This window comes from Crinia signifera, chromosome 11, assembly GCF_055691185.1.
Source record: "Crinia signifera chromosome 11, ASM5569118v1, whole genome shotgun sequence".
Taxonomy (NCBI): domain Eukaryota; kingdom Metazoa; phylum Chordata; class Amphibia; order Anura; family Myobatrachidae; genus Crinia; species Crinia signifera.
The window spans coordinates 106,197,314-106,219,118 of record NC_139227.1 but is presented as its reverse complement, the minus strand read 5'-3'; the positions used below and the strand labels follow the sequence as shown (position 1 = coordinate 106,219,118).

Genomic DNA, 21,805 nt, shown 5'->3' with positions numbered 1-21,805 from the left:
CTGGCGATATGCTGTTGAGCAAAATTAAAATGGGCCTGAGTCATGGCTGTCGGGACGGATCGACAGTCGTGACCCGGGATTGAATACCCCCTAATAATTCTTCTAAATACAACATACATAAAAAGCCAATTCCAGACTATGGAGCCATAGGATAAATGTTTCCCCAATATCCTACTGACTGGCACCAATTATAGGGGGAGATGTATCAAACTTTGGTAACAGATAAAGGGCCTGATTCAGCAAGGTTGTTCGCTGCTTAGCGAGCCCTGAAACGCCGCCCGCCAGAACGTTGGGGCATTGACCCACGGTCCCAGGGAAAGTACCAGTGTTTACATGGGGATGCCCATACAATTCTGGGCGTTCCCCCTGCTCCAGCCCCTTTCCGCCCCCGGCCCTCCCTCCAACGAATGGCACGGTGAGTGTGTAACTCGCGAAGCCATTCGTGCCAGGGATTGCACATGCACAAACCCTACCCATCGGTGCTGAATTCAGATTGCTTTGAGTGACCTCGAATCGGCCCCAAAGTAGTAACCAATCAGCCCCTAGCATTTTTCAATATGTGTTTGACAAATGACAGTTAGGAGCCGATTGGTTGGTATGTCTCTCCACTTTATCTCTCGCCTTGCCCCATTTAGTGTGACTTTAATGTATGCATGCCCAGATATACATCTCGTTTCTTCCTATTATAGTCCCCACGTTATTGGACTACTTTATCTTCCTGGCTCCATCCTCTAAAAGCATATACAAATAGGTACATTATTGGGTACTTATTTCCTAGCACGTGCCCGTCTCATTGATTGTATGCCTTACTTACTTAAGGCATACAATCAATACAATTGAAACGATTTTTTAATTGTATGGATCTCATCTTATGCATCTTATGGATCTTATGCATCCATGAGATCCATAAGATGCTATAAGATAAAAATCCCGAGCCCCCAATAACCATTGTTAACGCCACCGGCAGTATCACCACCAACCCAGCGCAGCGAGCCCGCGAGGGGCGGCGGTACGCGTCCTCCGACCTTTTCATGCCCCCACTATACACGTCGGCGTGGAGTCGATTGTATATAGTGTGGCGAGCGGACGTGGACTACTTCACATGTATCCTCCCGGGGCTCACTGCGCTCGCCACACTATATAAAAACAACTCCACGCCGAGGTGGATAGTGGGGGTATGAAAAGGTCGGAGGACGCGTGCCGTCGCCCCTCGCGGGCTCGCCACGCTTCGGGTTGGCGTCAATAGTAGGGTGGCGTTAACAATGGGGGGGCCATTTCACCCATGAGGGGGGGTTAGCAATTCAAATTGGGGTTTTGGGGGCTTTTTACATTGGAATAAATGTAAAATTGGGTCTCAGGGACCATTTCACATCGATTCCAATGTAAAATTCTCGTCGATTGCGTCATCGCATGCATCTTATGCCGCACAAACACATAAGATGCATGCAATGCTTGAGATATCAGCCCAACACATACAATCTAGATCGTGGGCACCGTGCTAGGAAATAAGTACCCATTCTTGTCAGTGATAAAGCAGATCATTGGTTAATACTTTGGGACTGATTCAGACCTGCTCGCTAGGAAGCGTCTATTTGCTGCCTGGCAAGCAGGTGAATGCCACCCCGCTGAGCGAAGCCCCGCACTAGCATGTGAGTGGATGTGTACTCAAACATCAACTTGCACGTTGCCGCACAGAGTAGAAATCATTCGATAGTCGCTCACCATCGAATGATTTCTTCAGCCTTCGCTCTGAAAAGTCTTTACTTACTTTTCAGATGTCCGCTATCCGTCGAATTGGTGGCGGGCGCTGACATTGGTGTGTATTCAATGCAGCGGCGAGCGGCCAGCGAGGGGGTTAAACAGCGAGGATTGCAGAAAACCAGCGATCCTCGCTGTTTAACCCCCGCGCCGGCCGCTCGCTCTATTCAATGTTCTGGGGAAATCCTCGCTGTCACAGGACCGGGGGAATTCCCCAAAACAGCGAGACCCGCTGCTAATGCAGGAAACTTGCTGTATTTAGCCGCGAGTCTCGCTGTTTCTGGAGCTGCATACGCCAATTTCCCCTCGCTCAAAAAATGGAGTGAGGGGGAATTGGCGGATGCGGAGGCTGCGTTGAATACTGTCAGGGTGAATGGTGACAGCGAGCAGGAAGCTCTGCTCGCTGTCACCGCTCACCCACAGCATTGAATACCTGCCATTATGTGAAGTCAGCCGCCCGCTATGAGGACGCATCGGCATGCCTGCGTTCGCAGGGGTATGCCCACAGTTTCCATGGGCACACCCACCGTATTGCTGCCATCACTCGCTGAAAGCATTAGCTCCCGGGATTTACATATGTGCATATTTGCGCATGCACAAACTACAAAACACTATCTTTATTTCCCATGTACTTGTCCTAAATTGCCTTGTACCTTTATTAAATAAAGGCACAAGGATACCTTGTGCCTTTATTTTCTTGTATTTGCTCATTTATGTATTGTTAGGCAATGCGTACCCTTGTGGCGCCATATAAATAAAGGATAATAATAATATTAATACATTATATTAACAAATGTTACTGACGTTTAGCATCCGTTCCCTTCTTTTCTGTGACCTTCCGAACAGTCACCTCATTCTTTTTTTTCGGCCTGTTTTCTTCAAGCTTTGCTTTCTCCCTCTGCATCCGCTCCATGTTTAAGGCCTTCAAGTCAACTTTGTCTGAAGACACACTGTGGCAGGTTTCTTTATCCGCTGACGGTGACTGCATGGGATTCTGGGTAGCAGTGTCATCCATGATCTCAGATTTCAGAACCACAGACACTGGTTTTATTTTGGTGAGGGAAATGGTCCTACTTCTGCCATCTCCTGTGCTGATGTGCTGCAGCCCAAGTTCTTCAGCTATCTGATGAACCACTAATCGGTCATGTGATGTCAGTGCTGATGCAAAAGTAAAATTACTTTTAGCTTGGTCTTTTAAAAACTCTTCAATCACTTTCCTCAGGCTTTCTTTGCTTGACGTGTTTTCAGTTGGCGTGTCTAAGGTTTTATTGTGCTTCAAGCCTCCATTAGGCTTCGATCTATTATTATCCTTTGTCCGACTCTCAGTTACACCGCTAGATTTTTGATTGTCCAGTTTTGAAGCTCCAGGCTTTTTTGGTTTTGTGATACTGTCTTTTTTAACATTTACTTCCGGCTTACAAGTATTCTCATTTTCATGGGAATAATTCTCTGGGACAATATCATCAAGGTATTCAAAAGCCGTCCTGACTTCCCCGTGTTCTCCGAAGTAAGTCACCAAGTCTTTGAGAAATTTGTTGTTCCCGACGGTGTGGGAATCACAAATCACAGCTACATGACGACGGGCGCGGGTAACGGCTACGTTTATCCTTCTCTCTTCGGCCAGAAATCCTACTTCACCTGAAAAAAATATATCATCACCAATATTGTGCCATACAGTTAATATAGTGATGGAAAATAAATAGAGAAGAACTTGTTTAGGTGTTTTTTTGGAGAGCAGTTCCTATGGAAATATTCTGCAAATACATATAGGGGTGGATGCAATAACGTCTGTGTTCAGCCGGCACGCAGGATGCCAGGTGAACTCAGGCGTTAAATAAACATTGCAATTGTTTGGGGCACTTGAAACCACTCCTCAAGGACCAATTCCTTCTGGAAACTAAGGATACAACTGCAATATCTGTCAACATCTTCCAATACTCCATCCAGTGGGATCAGTGATTTCTGCCATCATTGGACCGACCACTTGGACTCAGTTTGGAACACATCCCTGCACAACCAGGGGTGGTAATCATCATGTTCAATTATTCACTGCTGGGCACAAATAGGAACGGACTCTCCTACACTGTTGCTAACATGTGGAAGTAGGTTTTTAGAAAACCATTGTTTACAGATTTGATTGAAGGTGCCCACACGCACCGATCCCGGCGTGCGTTGTGTGCTTAACTAGCACACATAGCATCGCATCGTATGCCTCGTGCATACGATGTGCATGCGATGCGATGCTATGCTAGAAAAAGCTAGTACAAAAAGTATGTGCAGCACACGCGCGCACCCCATCGTATAGCATCGCATCGCCGGGATCGGTGCGTGTTTGGGCACCTTTACTTTTTTATTTTTCATATCTTGGTTCTATACCCAATTGTGTATTTTAATTATCGCATATTACAAATTATATGTACAGATCATCCAATTATTTCGGAAACTTTTTTGTCACATAATTAGCGCTGCATTTTTGTTCTTTCTTTGTTTCACTACTTATATGTTTGCTTTCCAGAGTCAGTTCAATATGGCAGGTTTTCAGACAGTTTTAAGACTAACGCATTTCCATCCCTCGGATCCCATCACAGCACATAATGCATTTTAATAAGCAGAACACTTGTAATTCTAAGTGTAACGGACAGAATGGAAGCTCCGCATGTATCAGGTAAAACACAGCTGCTCACACTCAAAGCTACTGTATGAGATACCTGTAAGGAATAAAAGGCTCGGTACACTCATTTCCTCTATAAAGGAGCCCTTTCATAGTCACTATACACAGAGGAACACTCTACTGCAATCATTGTAGTACCAAGGTTATACAGGGAAATAATCTGGTACCCGGACTGATCATAGACTGACTCATGATAGACAATCATATGGTCGACCACTAATGGTAGACAGTCACAGGGTCAAAGGGTCGACATGCATTTTTTTTACAAAATTATAAGCCAACATGTGCCGACAGGCGGTATTTCATGCCCTACCATCCACTAGGGTGCGGTGGGAGAATAAAATAGTGTGCCGAGCGCAGCGAGCCATGCGAGGGGACGCGGCACACTTAAGGTGGGCATACATCGAGACGATTTGGACCGATTTCGGATGATTGCGATCAATCGGCCCGATAAATCGGACCAAATCGGTTCTTCATGACATGGGGTCGGGTCCGATGCGCGGTTCCGTGCGTATCGGACATGGCCCCAGGGGTCGGACCGGCGGGACATACGATGTATAATCAGATCAGTCGGGGCGGGCGGCGGTTAAAGTCAGTCTCCACTGTCCAGCGCCGTAGCGGGCGGGCACTGCAGCCGCGGCAATTACAACTTTAAAATAACATGTCAAATGACTGCCCGGCTAATGATTGGCTGGGATAGAGCACTCTCAGCCAATCAGTGGCCTCCCTCTGCGGCCGCTGATTGGCTGAGAGTGCTCTATCTCAGCCAATCAAAAGCCGGAGAGTCATTTGACACATTATTTTAAAGATGTAATAGCCGCCGCTGCCCGCCTGCTACAGCGCTGGACAGTGGAGACTGATGGTCACCGCCATCGATTTATCACATGTAAAATATGGCCCATCAAAGTCCTAATCGTATGTGAGCCTCCCGGGGAGCTGCCGGGCGGCTCGGAGGAGAATTGTGTCCGACTTGTCCTTAGGACAAATCGGCTCTAGGTATGGGGGCCTTTAGACAGTGTCCATGTTGACCTATGTCATCATAGACAGCCTAAAAACATTAAAAAAGCATGTCGACCTTTTCCCATGTCAACCTTTTGTCTGTCGACCTTTTAACCGTGTCGATCTTTAGACCCTGTCGACCATATGACTGTCTATCATGACTCAGTCTATGTTTTATACCATAACCAAATAATCTATATCATGTGTAAGCCATTGTAATGATATAGTATTTTATGTGTTTCAAATCTAGATTAAAGTAACATTTATAAAGTCAAGAGGAAAGTCAAATCTATAAAATGTATTTCAAATGATGGCGCCTATTCAGCAAACAACGTGGTGGTCTCCGGCAAGTTAACCCTTTGAGTGACGAGTGAATTTGTCAAAATAGGTGTGAAAATTGCCAAGCAAACATTTCTATTCATCGGAATGACCTGTAACGTTTACCTTATATAGGAGAAGGGGATTTTTGTAAGAACTTACCGTTCGAACCCCTTTCTCTGAGTCCAGTCCGGTGACACAGCTCACGATGGGATGTAGGAGGGTCCGCCAGGAGCCAGGCACCTATGCTTCTAAATTCTTTGGGAGCAGGCTCCTCCCTACTGCATCCCATAATGCTTCAGTTCAACTTCAAGAGCACACTAGGATACACAACTCCGTACAATGCCTGAACATCATATATGCAACTTATAACACATAACATGGCAACCATGAACGGTACAACTTACTGAGCGTTAGGGAGGGATCACTGTGTCAACGGACTGGACTCAGAGAAAGGGGTTTGAACGGTAACTTCTTACAAAAATCCCCTTTTCTCTTTCGTCCAGTCCGGTGACACAGCTCACGATGGGACGTTCATGAGCTGGTCCTTTGGGAGGGTACGCTCAGACTGCCAGTTCTCATCACTGCCCGTCCAAATGAAGCGTCCTCTGACGCGAACTAATGAAACCTGTAGAATTTTGTAAAGGTGTGAACAGAGGACCAGGTGGCTGCCCTGCACAGCTGCTCCGCTGTGGCCCCATGACGCACCGCCCACGAAGAAGCAACTGACCTCGTAGTATGGGCATCTATGCGAGATGGAACAGGCCTATCTGCCTTACAGTAGGCAAACACAATAGTTGATCTCAACCAATGAGCAATCTTCTGCTTTAAAGCAGGCCACCCAATCTTATGTACATCGTACAAAACCAGCAGCAAATCAGATTTGCGAATATCCTTCACCCTATTCACATAGATTCGCAATGCGCGAACCACATCCAACTTTTTCAAACTATCCCTATTCCTCGTTCCCTCAGGCGGGGAAAAAACCGGGAGAACAATGTCCTGATTCAAATGAAATGAGGATACTACCTTAGGTAGAAATTTAGGTACTGTTCTTAGCACAGCCCTATCATCATGGAAAATAAAAAATGGTGACTTGCAGGACAAGGCACCCAACTCCGACACACAATAAAAAGGTAAGTTTCCAAGAAACATATTTGAGATCCGCTGACCTCAGAGGCTCAAAAGGAGGCTCAAAAGGAGGCTTCTGTAGCATAGATAAAACAAGGGACAAGTCCCACGGTGCAACCGGCTGCCTGTAAGGAGGCTTAATCCTGGTCACGCCCTGCAAAAAGGTCTGCACCTCTGGCAACAGAGCCACCCTCTTTTGAAAGAAAATGGATAGTGACGAAATTTGCACGTTCAAAGATTGTAAACCAAGACCAGACGAAAGGCCATCCTGTAGGAACTCAAGTAGCCTTGCCACCTTAAACCTGGATGTAGGAACTCTATGCCGTTCACACCACCTGATGTAAATCTTCCACACTCTATGGTAGTTAGCCGCTGACACCGGCTTTCGGGCCCTTAACATGGTCTGGATAACCGCCTCTGAAAAACCTTTCTTTCTCAATAAGGAGGACTCATAAGCCACGCCGGCAAATTGAGCTGAGCTAGGTCCAGGTGTAGGAATGGTCCTTGACTTAGTAGGTCCGGCCGAAGAGGAAGTCGCCATGATTCCGTCGATAATCTCAGTATGTCTGAGTACCATGATCTCCTGGGCCAATCTGGTGCAATCAGTATGGCTGGTACTCTCTGATTCTTTATCCTCTTCAACACCCTTGAGATCATTGGAAAAGGGGGCAAAATGTAGACCAGACTGAAACACCAAGGAATTGTCATGGCATCCACTGCCCAAGCCGGCGGGTCCCTCGATCGAGAGCAAAACCTCGGCACCAGACAATTGCTCCTTGATGCCATAAGATCTATGTCTGGCAGTCCCCACCGGTCTACAATCTTCAGAAAATCTTCCCAATGGAGTGACCATTCCCCCTCCAGCATATCCGCCCTGCTGAGATAGTCCGCCTCCACATTCCGGCATTCCATACCGCTCTCAGTTCCAGTATGTTTATAGAAAGTCTGGATTCCTTTTTCGGACCAAAGGCCCTGTAACCTTAGATGGAGGACAACTGCCCCCCAACCCCTGAGACTGGCATCCGTCGTGATGACCAACAAATCCCAAGAGCAAAGGGACCGCCCCATCTGCAGAGTCTCTATATCCGTCCACCATTCCAGGGATATTCTTGATTCCTGTGACAGAACCAGCCGTTCCTGCTTCATTGTTTTTGCATTCCCGGACTAGCATGCTAGAATGTTCCACTGGAAGCTCATTGAATGGAATCTGGCAAACTGCAGCGTCTCGAAAGTCGCTACCATTTTGCCCAGCAACCTTACTCCCTGCCACACCGTTGGTGCAGGAGCCTGAAGAATTGTCAGCACCATCTGCCAAATCTCCACTGCCTTGGGATGTGGTAAGAACACCCTGTGAAGGTGTGTGTCCAGGATTACCCCGAGGAATTGCAGACTCTGAGTGGGTGTTAAATGCGACTTGGGAAGGTTCAGCACCCAACCCTGATCTTGCAAGAACTGTGTCGCAATACTCAGGTGTTCCTGAAGTTTTCCCGCCGACTCCGCCTTGAGCAGGGTGATAATGGCAGATCACAGACAGGTCCCTGGAAACACACCAACGCGTTTCGCTGTCACTTCAAGGACAGCTTCAAGAAAAAGCTGTCCTTGAAGTGACAGCGAAACGCGTTGGTGTGTTTCCAGGGACCTGTCTGATCTGCCATTATCACCCTGCTTAATTATCTGGACTTGCACTTTATCCCCACCTTTGGGAATTTATCCCTCAAGCACCATTGCATTTTAGAGAGGATCCCTAATCCATCTTGGTCTTCACGGACTGGGACACCTCCAGAGAACTATATGAAGTTTTACAATAGGAGCACCATTTCCTTCATCAATACAGCCGCATCTTAGAGAGAATCCCTTAGAGATTATTTATCCACAGACAGGTCTACATGCTATTATTCACTTTTTAATTATCTATATCATGTGTTTTTATTAGTTATTTTTATAATAAATGTGTTGTGCATCATAATTTGATTGCATCATTAAAAGAGCGCTGCACACCCCCCTCTTTTTTCTACATGGAGGTACGCATCCTGAATATCTACAGATGCCAGAAACTCCCCCGGCTCAATGCTCAGGAGCACAGAATGCAGGGACTCCATGCGAAAATGATATACCCACAAGTAAAGATTTAAAGATTTTAAATTTAGAACAGGCCTGAAAGACTGGCTTGGGGACTAGGAAGAGGATCGAATAAAACCCCTGTTTTCTTTCCCCCTGAGGCACCGGAATCACTACTCCCTTCTCCTTGAGGGAAAAGGCTGCCCCTAGAAGGGCGGACCTCAGTGACGCAGTCCGAGGCAAAGGTGTAGGAAGAAATCTCTTGGGTGGAATGCCTCTGAGATTTATCTGGTAACCCTCGGAAATGATGGAAAGGACCCAAGGATCTACTATGAATTCCCTCCATCTGTCTCGAAAGAGCAGGAGGCGACCCCCACTCTGAGCCCAGAACGGGGAGCCCCCGATCGGTCATGCAGAGGACTTATCATCACTTTTCGCTGCATGCTTTTTTGTAAAAGCCCCAAACCGAGACTTGGAAGACTTGCCTCTGCTGGCCTGAAATCTGCCACGGACAGTTTGTCCCCTATTGGATGCTCTGCCCCGAAAAGACGGCCGAAAGGACGGTTTGAAAACTCCAAACTTAGAGCCTGAACTCTTGGAAGTAGTGGGGAGGAATGTACTCTTACCCCCTATAGCCTGCTTAATAATGGCTTCCAGCTCTGAGCCAAATAATAACTCCCCTTTAAAAGGCAAGTTTTCAAGGGACTTCTTAAGACTCGCTATCAGCTTCCCACGCTTTAAGCCAAAGAGCCCTTCTAGCAGTAACAGAGGTGATAGACACTCTGGATGCCATTTTAGCTCCTTCCTCACCGGTCTCACAAACATATTCTGCAGCACATCTCAATTTTTCTGCCAGTATAAAAGCCTCAGGATTTTGGTGGAGTAAACCACTCAGCTCCTCCGCCCACTTGATCATTGCTTTAGCAACCCAAGCAGAAGCAATAATAGGCCTCATAGTATATCCCACGCCTTCAAAAGTAGCTTTCAAGCAACCTTCCACCTTTTTGTCCACTGGGTCTTTAAAGGTAGCACCCCCCTGGACAGGTAACGCAGTATACAGCCTAGCAACTGAGGCATCCACTAATGGGGCTTTTTCCCATAATTTGCTATGTTCCTCCAGCATGGGGTACATATTAGCATATTTTTTAGCCATCAACAGCCTTTTATCAGGAGTCTTTACTGCTTCATTCAAAAGAGATGTCATTCCCTCATCAGAGGGGAAACACACAGGGTCCCTGCGACTCTTTTTAAACACGCAAGAGACAGGAGTCTTTTCTTCCTCTGCAAGATTCAGAGTCTGTTTTACAGCCACAATCAAATCCTCAATGCCTGAAGCTAAGACCTCAGCCTCATCACTCATGTCCCAACTCCAGTTCTCCTCACACACACCATCATCATCCAAATCCTGTAAAATGGGTGGTGTAGAAACAGGGTGCCTAAGCACACTATCATCAGAGGATTTTGTAAACTGCTCCATTAAGGCAGTCATTTTATGAACCCCCTGAGCAGTATCCTGCATAGCTTGCAGCAAAATGGGGTCCCCATGAGCCGGGGTAACTGACCCCCCAGAAACCTGAGAAGAGGTAATGTGGCCAGGAGACTCTAACAAGGAATCCTTCTGCCTATTTAAAGACTCAGTAAGAGCATTCATAGATCTGCCCAACGCCAAAGCCCAAGCAGGTTCAGCTAACTCCGTTCTGGGGGCGCGTGACCCACTGGGAACAGCCTCACAGGAAGGGCATAAATCCCCCTGATCCTCATGTTCACATGTAAATTTTGCTTCACACTTTTTGCAGTAAATAAACATGTCCAGCGCTCCCTCCTCCACAGCAGCAGAAGTAAACCCCTAAGCCATGTAATACACAATGCAAAATGACAGGCACCGCACAGAGCAATGTAACAGTGTACTTATCTGAGCTGTATTCCTGTCAGTGATCAGCGAGGGAAGCGCTTGTCAGAAGAGACTGTAGTCTGTGTTGAGATCCACCCGCAGCACGGAGAAAAGGTGCCAACACACAGTGCAGGAAGAGACCAAGTCTCTGCATCAGCGGGGAGACTAGCCCCTCTGGCGTTACTCCCCCTTCAGCCACTCCCGCTGTTGTCTCTCCTTACCTCCTTGTATCTCCCTTCAAATGGGACCACAATGGAGAGGTCCGGCAGCGCCGGACTCCTGTGAGGTCCGTCCCCCAAAATCCCCTTCTGTAAGGAGCCGGTTAGGACACCCCCGGGGCCCAGGAAGCCTCTATCGCAGAGAGACTAAGCGCTGTGCAGAGGGAATAAAAAATGTCCCTCTGCACACAGAGAGCTGACAGGACGCGCTTCTGTCAGCCTCTGCTGCATTCTCAGCGTGTATGCGCTTCAAGCTGAAGTAACACACTGGAAAACCTACTCTTAAGCTAGTACAGTAATAAAATAATAAAAAACCTAACTATTCAGTGGCGAGGAGCCTGCTCCCAAAGAATTAGGAGCATAGGTGCCTGGCTCCTGGCGGACCCTCCGACATCCCATCGTGAGCTGTGTCACCGGACTGGACGAAAGAGAAATAGAATTTTCTTTTTTTTTTTTTTACACATCATTTTCTATTTGAATTTATATAACAAATGCGAGTGATGCTGCCATTTTTAGCAGATATTTTGCACATTGCTCACAGAGATGTTGGAACTCAAAGGGTTAAGGATTCTGTCTCGTAGCCCCCACCATCGCTAACATCGCTGATTCTGCCACAGATAACAGCCACAGGGTTCTATACTGCAGAACCTCGTTAGAGCGACGAGCTGGCAAGGATGGCCTCTACTGAATGGAGCCAACATATAAAGAGGGAAATTTACTAAGATGGGAGTAATATTTCAGATGGGATGTTGCTGCCTCCCTTGATTACAATGCACAACAAGTGAGAGGGGCTTCAGCTGTCTGTACTAGAACTGGCAGGTAACACTTTATAAAAATACTACAGCGAGACGACAGGTCCACACAAGGATTTTAGGGGTTCTATCGCTATTTCAGCGGTTGACTCATTAAAATGACTCCATCGACTCAGACTAGTAAGAACACAATTCAAATTTATAAAGCACAAATCTCTCTGATGTTCTGCATAATCTTCGTACAGCCTGCAGGTGGCAGCGCTGCTGCTGTGCATGGAGGGCTTGTTATCACCAAATGATTTTGCGAGAAAGATATATTATTTATAAGTATGCACGCAGCCATCAGCAACATAGGCAAAGCTCCCGCTGCAAAGGGTGGGGAAACGGGGTCAGAAAAACAGAATTGTTCATTCCGGTCTTGTAAATTGTGCCTAAAGGGTGTAGCACAACATGGCCAGCAGAGAGACAGCATAAAGTAGGGATCTTGTGTTTCTACACTGCTCTTGTTTATAAACTGCTGAAATGATGCCCGTGTCCCTAAATCCATTTCAATAATTAAAAACTGTAGCTTGAAAGGTTGGTCTTCCTTTTTACATATGTATCAATGGTCCCAACTTAGGCACTACAGTCCTGACTTGATGGCATGGTCCTGAGATGGGATAGTCCGTAGCATTCGTGACTGATCTGCCGAGCAGAGCACCAGCCAGCAGGTAACAGCAGCAACGGACAGGTGTGTGAAGGGTGTGTTGGTGCCCAATCACGATGTCACATACCCCGTAGCCTTGATCGTATGCTAATGGCTTGCACAAGTCCTTTAACATTCAGACAGGGCTGCCACTAGGAATTTTGGGGCCCGGGACTGATTTTTGGTCCGGCCACCCCCCTCACTTATCCCGCCCCTGGTTTTGGGTCCCAACCCCCTTCCGCTGTGCTGCCTTCTCCTCAGTGCGCTGTGGCTGAACTAAGCCCTGCTCCTGGAGTGCAAGCTTCTTTGCCTCTGAACGCCAGCAGCCAATTAAAATGTGGCACGGCTGGTGAGCCAATCAGAGCTCGCATACTGTTACCCAATCAGAGCGGCTGCCGGCGGTATGCGAGCTCTGATTGGCTGCCGGTGTCTGGAGGTGAAGAAGCCTCCGGGACTCTGCAGAGCACTGAGAGTGCAGGCAACACAGCGGAGGCAGTGGTGGGGGATGCTGGGGCCTGGGACAGCTGTACCCACAGCACCGCCCAATTGGCGGGCCTGTATTCAGATTTCTTCTTAGCTGGCATCTGTGCTTTCCAGCCAAGCCTTTATATAAGCAATGCATAGTTCTTTATTTCTGAACGCTGCATTTCTTAGAGCTGAATAAAAGGCCAGGGACGGAATATAATGCTTTCAGAGTCGCGGCATGGAACGTTGGCATTTCTAACGGATATTTTGAGGATGTCTCACAGCAACATTGCCACTCAACGGTTTACTAAATAAGGTAGGCTTCACCATTTTCACACATATTTTGACAAATTCCCATGGATGGCACTCAAAGGGTTAATAACATTTCAACGCATAATATTATTACACAATATTGTAAGAGTTCTACCAGGACACTGCCCTCAGTTAAGGCAAGATTCATATCTGGAACAATGGGGACATGGATCAAGCCCTATAAAGAGCAACAAAGACCAACAGACAGCGTGAAAGCATAGCGCCTGCGTGATCCGGACACTGACCTCTACCATTGGACCTCACAAAGGACAATATAACGGCTTCCTTCTCTCTTCCCTGAAAGCCATCCACAGACTTGATTTCCAGATCTGGGTACCTGTGCCGGAGACACTGCCTGAGCAAATCCACCTGGGAAAGAGAAGAGAGGGATCGGTCGGCTTTCCTGCTGTAAGCGACATTTTCCTGTATGTGGACCGCTTCCATACACTTAGTACAAAAAGGAACATTTAAAAATGTTTAAAGTATACATGCAAAGTTCCCCTAGTAAGAGGGACCATACAGGCTTCAAAGGACATACCACTGTTTTGCTTTGGGACCCAATCAGAAAATAAAAAATGATTGCAGGACCACAGCAAGTTACTGCAGAAGGTCATCACATCACACGTGTAGTCAGTAGACAGCACATACATGGCAGCATCGTGGAGGCACAGAGTGATGGGAGGAGTCTAATATACCATAACCCATCACATCACATGTGTAGTCAGCAGACAGCACATACATGGCAGCATTGTGGAGGCACAGAGTGATGGGAGGAGTCTGATATAGCATAACCCATCACATCACACGTGTAGTCAGCAGACAGCACATACATGGCAGCGTTGTGGAGGCACAGAGTGATGGGAGGAGTGTAATATACCATAACTTCTCACATCACACGTGTAGTCAGCAGACAGCACAAACATGGCAGCATTGTGGAGGCACAGAGTGATGGGAGGAGTCTAATATACAATGTACAATAACAGACAATTCAACAGATTTTTCAGAGTCCTTGAATCACTGACTGAGTAAGAAAAGTCATCAGCCTGATGGTCAGCAATATGGAGTCGTGACCCCATGCTGAGGTCGAACCCACAGTTTGAGAACCACTGCCTTAAAAGGATACCTGTACTCAAGATGAAACTAATTAGATTTATACTATTATATTTATATTATACCTTTATAAAGCTCAATGACAGCAATGACCCACGTCCCCTGAATTCTACTGTGGTCTCCTAGATTCTAGTCAGAATGCAGGCGTGTCCCTGCCTGCTCAGGGGGGGTGGACGGCTGACGATGTGGTGTTCACAATTAGCATAAGCTTGCAGTAAGAGTGCTATTGGCATATATACAGAGCTACGGGTTATTGAGGTAAACAAAGGCCAAGATCCACTATGGTGCATGGTTCTGGTACATTATGGCAACATGAAAGTGGGGTCATCCCAAGAGCAAACCCAGTTGTCAATAGGCCAAAGGTTGACATAAAAAAAGGTCAACATAGACAAAATGTCAATACAAGCAAAAGGTAGACATGGAAAATGTCGACATGAGGTTTTTAGTGTCTATGTTGACAAATATCGACATGGACACCGTATAAGTCTTTGCTCGCTATGATTCAGGCATGGGGCAATGCTCACTTGGACAATTGAGTTGGCAATTGAATCATTTATGACCATGTATCAAGCTTCAAAAAGTGATAAAATGGAGAGTGATAAAGAACCAGCCAATCAGCTTTTAGCTGTCATTTTTCAAACATAGCCTGTAACATGTCAGGCAGGAGCTGATTGGCTGGCTGTTTAACACTCTCCATTTGATCACTTTTTGAAGCTTGATACATAAGGTCCTTAAAGAGGTGGTATTGTCAAAATCTTTCCTGCTACGAGACACATTGAAGATCAGAAATGGGAACGGATGATGTACAGAGGGGCGCACAACATTTTGTGGTCCATATTTGAAGGGGCTGCAATAAACAGCTAAATTGCTTAATCATTTAAAACGCACAAAATTTACTAAGAAAACCAACAATGAACTTCATAATATTGTAAAGGTCCATGTGTCGCATAGATGGGGGGGGGGGGGGGGGGTTCCAAGGCAGCAGCAGCAGTAAAATAATCCTATGAAATGGATATTAGATCATGTCTCATAAGCTCCGTTGTGCAGCAACAGCCTGGCAGTGACTCCATATTCAGCAGATTAATGTGGGATTTGCTGCCAGATTGTCTGAGCTCCAAGTGACAATACCCGCCGCTGCAGCGACACACACATGGTGCAATGCCGGACAGTAGAGATACCGCTGTAGAGTATTTACTTCCCCATGTCCCTGGTTCCCCTGCATCTGTCCTGCATCCACTAGACCACAAAAAAATAACCGATGGTAAGCTGGAAAGCAGGGTCCTGTTACCTTGCTGCATATTGGTGGAGACCTAGTCTAGTTTTATTGCAGTCATTGTTCCTGATTGCAATGTTCTGTGGTGTATGCTGCTATTCTTTATATGTATGGTAAAGCTCTACAAGTTCACTAGGAAATAGGAATATAACAGAGTTCCTAGTGCACCGATGCCATGCTGTCCCCTATGGTGTAGGCCACGGGTCTCATTAACCAAGCACAGATCACAGTCACTTACACCCCATTCTTGGGAGATGCCTGTTGAGGAACACTAGGATCTGAATATCGGTATACAGTCACCAGGTCGACCAGCATTAGGTTGACATGCATGCATGAGTCTAGGTTGACAGGTCATTAGGTCGACATGGGGTTTTTCACCGTTTGAGACGACATGTGCCGACAGGTGGTATTTCATGCTCTACCACCCACTACGGCATGGCGGGAGAATAAAATAGTGTGCCGAGCAAGGCACCGTGCCCGAAGCATGGCGTGCGCAGCTACGCTTCAGTGTCCATATCGACTGTGTCTACATTTGGGTCAAAAAACAGTGATAAACCCAGTCGACATTTTGACTGTTGACCTTGCCCATGTTGACCTAATGACATGTGGCCCTAGACCCATGTTGACCTTCTTGTTGTAGACCTAATGATCTATACCATGAAAATCTGCTGTGCATGAGTCATCGCATCAGAGTTCATGTGGGTAGAACACAGGAAAATGCAATGAGGACCCTCTTACTGATGATGGGTTTGGTTCATTACACTGACCGTGCCCGGCACACAATCGTATTCCATGTGAATGGTAAAGTAAGCAAAAATTACAATTTTGTTTTTGAAAATCTCATGCCAACCATATGATGTGTCGACTTTTTAACCACATAAACCAAAAGTAGTCAACCCATTGACCTCATTACGTTGAACTAAAGTCCGGATACGGACACTTCTGACAGTATTTTCTCTCAATGCTGTTGGCTGGGCTAGACCATTACTAGCTATATAAGTAATACAGGAATGTACATTGCATACGGCAGCTGTCTGGTCTGGCCCCTCCCCCTATGGTCTGGCCCCTCCCCCTATGGTCTGGCCACAGCATAACTGCAGTTAGACCAGGAGCCAAGTTCTTGTAAAAGGAAGGATCCAAGTATACGGTCATTAAGTCAACACATAGTATGTCGAGATGCATTGAGTTGACAACTGAAGGTTGAAATGGCTTAGGTCATCACATAAAAAAGGTCGACATGTCTAAGGTTCACAGGGTTAGGCGGTCGACACAAGCATTAGGTCTACCATGGCTAGGTCAAGAGTCAAAAGGTTGACACGAGTTTTTTACGTTTTTTTTTTTTTTTTTTGCTGACATGTGCTGACACGGTATTTCATTCCCTACCATTCACTAGGGTGTGGAGGGAGAATAAAATAGTGTGCCAAGCGCAACGAGCCATTCAGTACACTTTGACGGTGTCCATGTTGACCATGTCGGCATTCAGCGCAAAACGTGAAAAACTCATGTCAACTATTTGACTGTCGACCTTCCCATTGTTGATCATCTGACCCTGATGACTTTGCCCCGTATGCAATAAAGACGCTATGTGTATGTGGAAACCACTGTGGTTGTATATTCTCCTATACTGGATTTCTCTAGGGTACGTTATCATTGCCCATGATCCTTTGTAGCGAGTCATGGACATAATGAAAGTGCAGTGTGACTGAATTGTCTTACATAAAGGAAGTTAGGAGTGCATGGAAAACTGCACCAACAGAATAGAGCATTCACAGCCTGTTCATAAGTAAGAAACGGCATTGCTGACACTGACAGTTTTTTAAATCATTTGTGAACAGGCAAAAAAACAGGCAAAGTTTAAACATCATAATAACCGTGACGTACTGTACTTTTCGCAAACTACCTTTCTACATGTAACACAGCAAATGGACATCTCCAAAGGTGCCCATACACTAGTAAGATTTATCTTCAGATCTGGCTGGTTGGGAAAAAAACATGGTTATGGATGAGTGACAGTCAGTTTTCCAGCATTTCCAAGCAAATGGTCATTTGCTCTCATCCATAACCATGTTTTTGTTCCAACGAGACAGATCTGCAGATAAATCTGCGTGTGTATGGCCACCTTAAGACATCACTCCTGCGCCATAGCAGTGAGTTCCATCCGACCACATACGAGGCATCTGTAAATGTCCCAGAATATCTAGCCTTACCTGGAGATTGTATGGTGCTATAACGGCAATATCACGGGCTTTCAGGCCGGCGTTGGTCAGTGCCTGAATGTGTAAATCCACCAGCCGGACCTCACCTGGCAGGAAGAAGGGACGCAGTGAATATCTGTATGCAAATGAGATTCCAAATCGCTAAAAAGGAAATGAAATGTGGGAACAGAGCTGCAGTAAATGTATAAATAGCCTGTAATGCGGATCATTGGAGAAGGGCGAGGGGAACAAACGAGTACAATTCATTTTTATTAAGTGAGCTGAAATGCTTTTAAGTGAGAAAGTCAGAGTTACTGAAGAACAGAATTTGGAATTACAGGAAGACTACTGATGTTATTTCTTCATCGCTCGCTTGCGTTTCACACCTGTATTTATAGTGAACAAAGGTTTTCCACAACATAGATCATTTCTTTGTTATCACTCATAGGGCCTTATTCTAGTTCACTCTTTCTGACAAAATCCTTCTTAGATGGACAAAACCATGTGCACTGCAGGGGGGCAGATGTAAAATGTGCTGAGAGAATTAGATTTGGGTGAGTTATTTTGTTTCTGTGCAGGGTAAATACTGGCTGCTTTAGGTTTACACTGCAATATAGGTGTCACTTTGAAGTAAAACCCCACCCAAATCGAATTATCTCTGCACAAGTAACATCTGCCCCACCTGCAGTGCACATGGTTTTGTCCATCTAAGAAGGATTTTGTCAGAAAGAGTGAACTAGAATAAGGCCCATAGGACGGAGTGCTAATGTAGAGGATTACTAATCAGCCATACACTTGGGGCCCAATTCAGGTGGTGTATATTCGGAGCCTAACAATAAGGTTAACGCCACCCAGGCGAAGGCACACCCCCCTCGTTGCTCACCATCGAATTACTTTTTTCTCTGTTCGCAGCAGAAAAGTAAACCTACGACAACTTTTCTGCTGCACGGTCTTCTCCGAATTGGGGGCGGGCCGCTGACATAATGTGACATAATCCACCTGCCCCAAGAAGGCAGGGGGGGTTCACTGCGTCCGCCCAGCGTTTATATGGGCGTGTCCACCTTTTTGTGGGCACGCCTATGAAACGTGGGGTGTCCACCCTGTCAATCAGGCAGCGAGATCCTCTGCAGATGAAAGTTTTGCAGAAGGCGCTTGCTGCAGGGGTCTGTACATGTGCATTAGCAACTATGCGCAATCCCACACCATCGGGGACAAGGACGAAGTGGAACCTGTGCGACCAGGTCTGAATCAGCCCCCAAGTTACAGCACTCAGCAGCGAGGAGGCGACAGGACTAGCCGGCCTTAGGAATGATACAGAGGGCCTGATTTAAAGTTAATCGCTAATGTGCGGATTCGAAATCCATTCAATAATCAGATGACTGCGCATGTATCGTAGCGCGCAAAAGTGACAAAACTAGCAAAAGGATCGAATCCTCTTGTAATATGACTGACAGGTAGTCAGCATTTGGGGGTGGTAACTGGACATTTTCTGGGAGTGTCCAAAAAACACAGGTGTTCCCAGGGTTCCCGGGGTGTGCGACGTCAGGGCCGGCCTTGTCTCTATCGCAGAACTGTGGAAGGGTCACACTCACATTTGCACAGACTGGGAAATCATTTGATGGTTCATGAATTGCGCATAGATGTGCGACAGGATAGCGGATAGCGATATTTTAGCAATTCCCTCGCCGATTTGCACATGGCAGGTTTTCACTCCTGTCTGGGCAGCAGCTAACTACTTGCAGTCATCTGCAACTTTGCCGATGAGCAATGAGATCTGAATCAGGCCCAAAATACGAAAGATCTGCAACTCCTGAAGGCAACAAAAGTGTTTGCCTTGGCACTGTGGGCATTGATGGGGTGGAGTGCCATTGGGTGTGCTGAAATGGGGAGGTGAGTCCTGGTATAGCATATCCGGACGTGGATCGTATTGTCGACCCAACTTAGGTAGACAGTCATTAGGTCGACAGGCAACAAGGTCGACAGGGTTCTAGGGCGACATGGGTTTAGGTCGACTTGGGTTTTTTCACCCAAATGTCGACACAGACACAGTTGGAAGTCAACCACAGCCCCTCGCATCGCTCGCTATGCTTCGGGCACGGTGCCTCCCTGCGCACGTCACACTATTTTATTCTCCCACCATGCCCTAGTGGATAGTAGGGCATGAAATACCGCCTGTCGGCACATGTCTGCTCACAAAACAGTGTAAAAACCAATGTCGACCTAAACCATGTCACTCGAACGCATTTCTCGGCCTAAAACCATGTCGACCTAGACACCTGTCGACCTTCATCCATGTCGACCTAAAACCATGTCGACCTAGACACCTGTCGACCTTCATCCATGTCGACCTAGAACCCTGTCGACATTGTTGCCTGTCGACCCAACGGTGTCGACCTAATGACTGTCGACCTGAGTCGGGTCGACAATACGACCGTATCCCCCAGCAAGATATCACCCTCCACACCCCTTACCATGAATCCATGAGCGGCCCCCCAACCCCATGTTTGTATGAATCAACAAGATATCAGTGTGTGTGTGTGTGTGTGTTGGAAGATGAGGTGTAAATATTATCAATAGTACAGAACTCAAAGCAATCCGCACCTTATCCCTCCATACGTTGGTAGGCCAATAAACCTGGAGGAAATATGAAACGCTGCCTTCTGGTAATGAAGGAACACATGGCAGTGGACTGTAAGCCAGCCACAATATCCTTCTCTGTGGAATTCTCCTTGATCATTTTTGGTGAAACTGGTTTCCAGTGCCACAGTTTGGTATAAGCAGACAACAGATGTGAAGCTGCTCACCTTACGGAGGAGGGGAGGCCGGACTCGTTGTGCCCGCATTGCCGAGCACACCACCACCCATAGGTTGCACAGAGGAGGGGCGGGATGTGGTGTGCTCGCTTGGTCGGGCTGGACACGCCCCATCCGGTTAGATAGAACCTTGCTCATCAATCCTTTCATGGCCCTGCGACATATTTTGTGTTATGTTATGGATTGAAGTGTTGTGAAGTTAATAAAAGCTGTGACATTTTGGCCCAATGGTTGTGATGTCTTGTTTATTTGGGTAAAGCGCAGGTGGAGGGGACCGCTGGGGAGTCAGCCTCTCCCTCTTAAAGGATAATACTTTCCCTCACAGTTCCATAATGATATCACGTAGGGCAGCCTTGCTTGTGAAACAAGCTGAGAGGTTGCTGTCACTGCAGATCCTGCCAGACACACACCAACAATCACCACTCCCATCACAAATTGCTGTGGTTCCCTACTGCAGTATGTAACCGAAAGCAGACAGAAACCGGAATCACAGCCCTGTCCGTTTTGGAATGTTGTTACCGTAACACACCTGTGTGGAAGTTCCCGCTTTCACTATAAATAACATCCCTTTTTTGTTACCCCTGTGTTTCCATGGCTTATCCATTGTCTAGATCAGAGGTTCTTAAACTCAGTCCTCAGGACCCCACACAGTGCACATTTTCCAGGTCACCCGACAGGTGGACTAATTACTGAGTGACACATTTTAAAACATCCACAGGTGGAACTAATTATTTCACTTGATTCTGTGAGGAGACCTGCAAAACATGCACTGTGTGTGGGGTCCTAAGGACCGACTTTGAGAACCCGTGGTCTAGATTCCAGTGGCCCTTTATCCTGACACCACTATTACAGCGGAAAAGGCAAAGTGATTATTCCTGCTTTTTCAGATTGATCTAGTTCTGCATCTTTGAAACAATCACTCTCTATGTGATATATACAGCCAGCCATATATATGTTTTCATTATAAGTGATCACAATCTCCAGAAAAAGTTGTTCTCAGGTAAATACTGGAAGTTAGTAAAGTACCTGGATTGCCCTTGGACTGCTCATCTTCAACATCGATCTCAGACAGACCGCAATGTGCAGTGTCAATCAGTAGCAAGGGAATGCTGGTCTCCTCCGTTACTGCCACCCCCGGTAAGTCTCTATGACAGGA

The 21,805-nt window shown here is 46.6% G+C and overlaps 1 protein-coding gene across 1 annotated transcript in view; it reads right to left on the bottom strand.

Moving 5' to 3' along the window:
- The window catches only part of IGHMBP2 (immunoglobulin mu DNA binding protein 2), a 70,410-nt gene that overhangs the window by 20,961 nt on the left and 27,644 nt on the right, over positions 1-21,805 (bottom strand). The window contains exons 10-13 of the mRNA XM_083164126.1: positions 21,676-21,794; positions 17,849-17,943; positions 13,504-13,627; positions 2,563-3,396 (exon numbers count right to left, since the gene is read on the bottom strand). Coding sequence (XP_083020252.1) covers positions 2,563-3,396; positions 13,504-13,627; positions 17,849-17,943; positions 21,676-21,794 — 1,172 coding nt within the window. The remainder of the gene's footprint in view (positions 1-2,562; positions 3,397-13,503; positions 13,628-17,848; positions 17,944-21,675; positions 21,795-21,805) is intronic.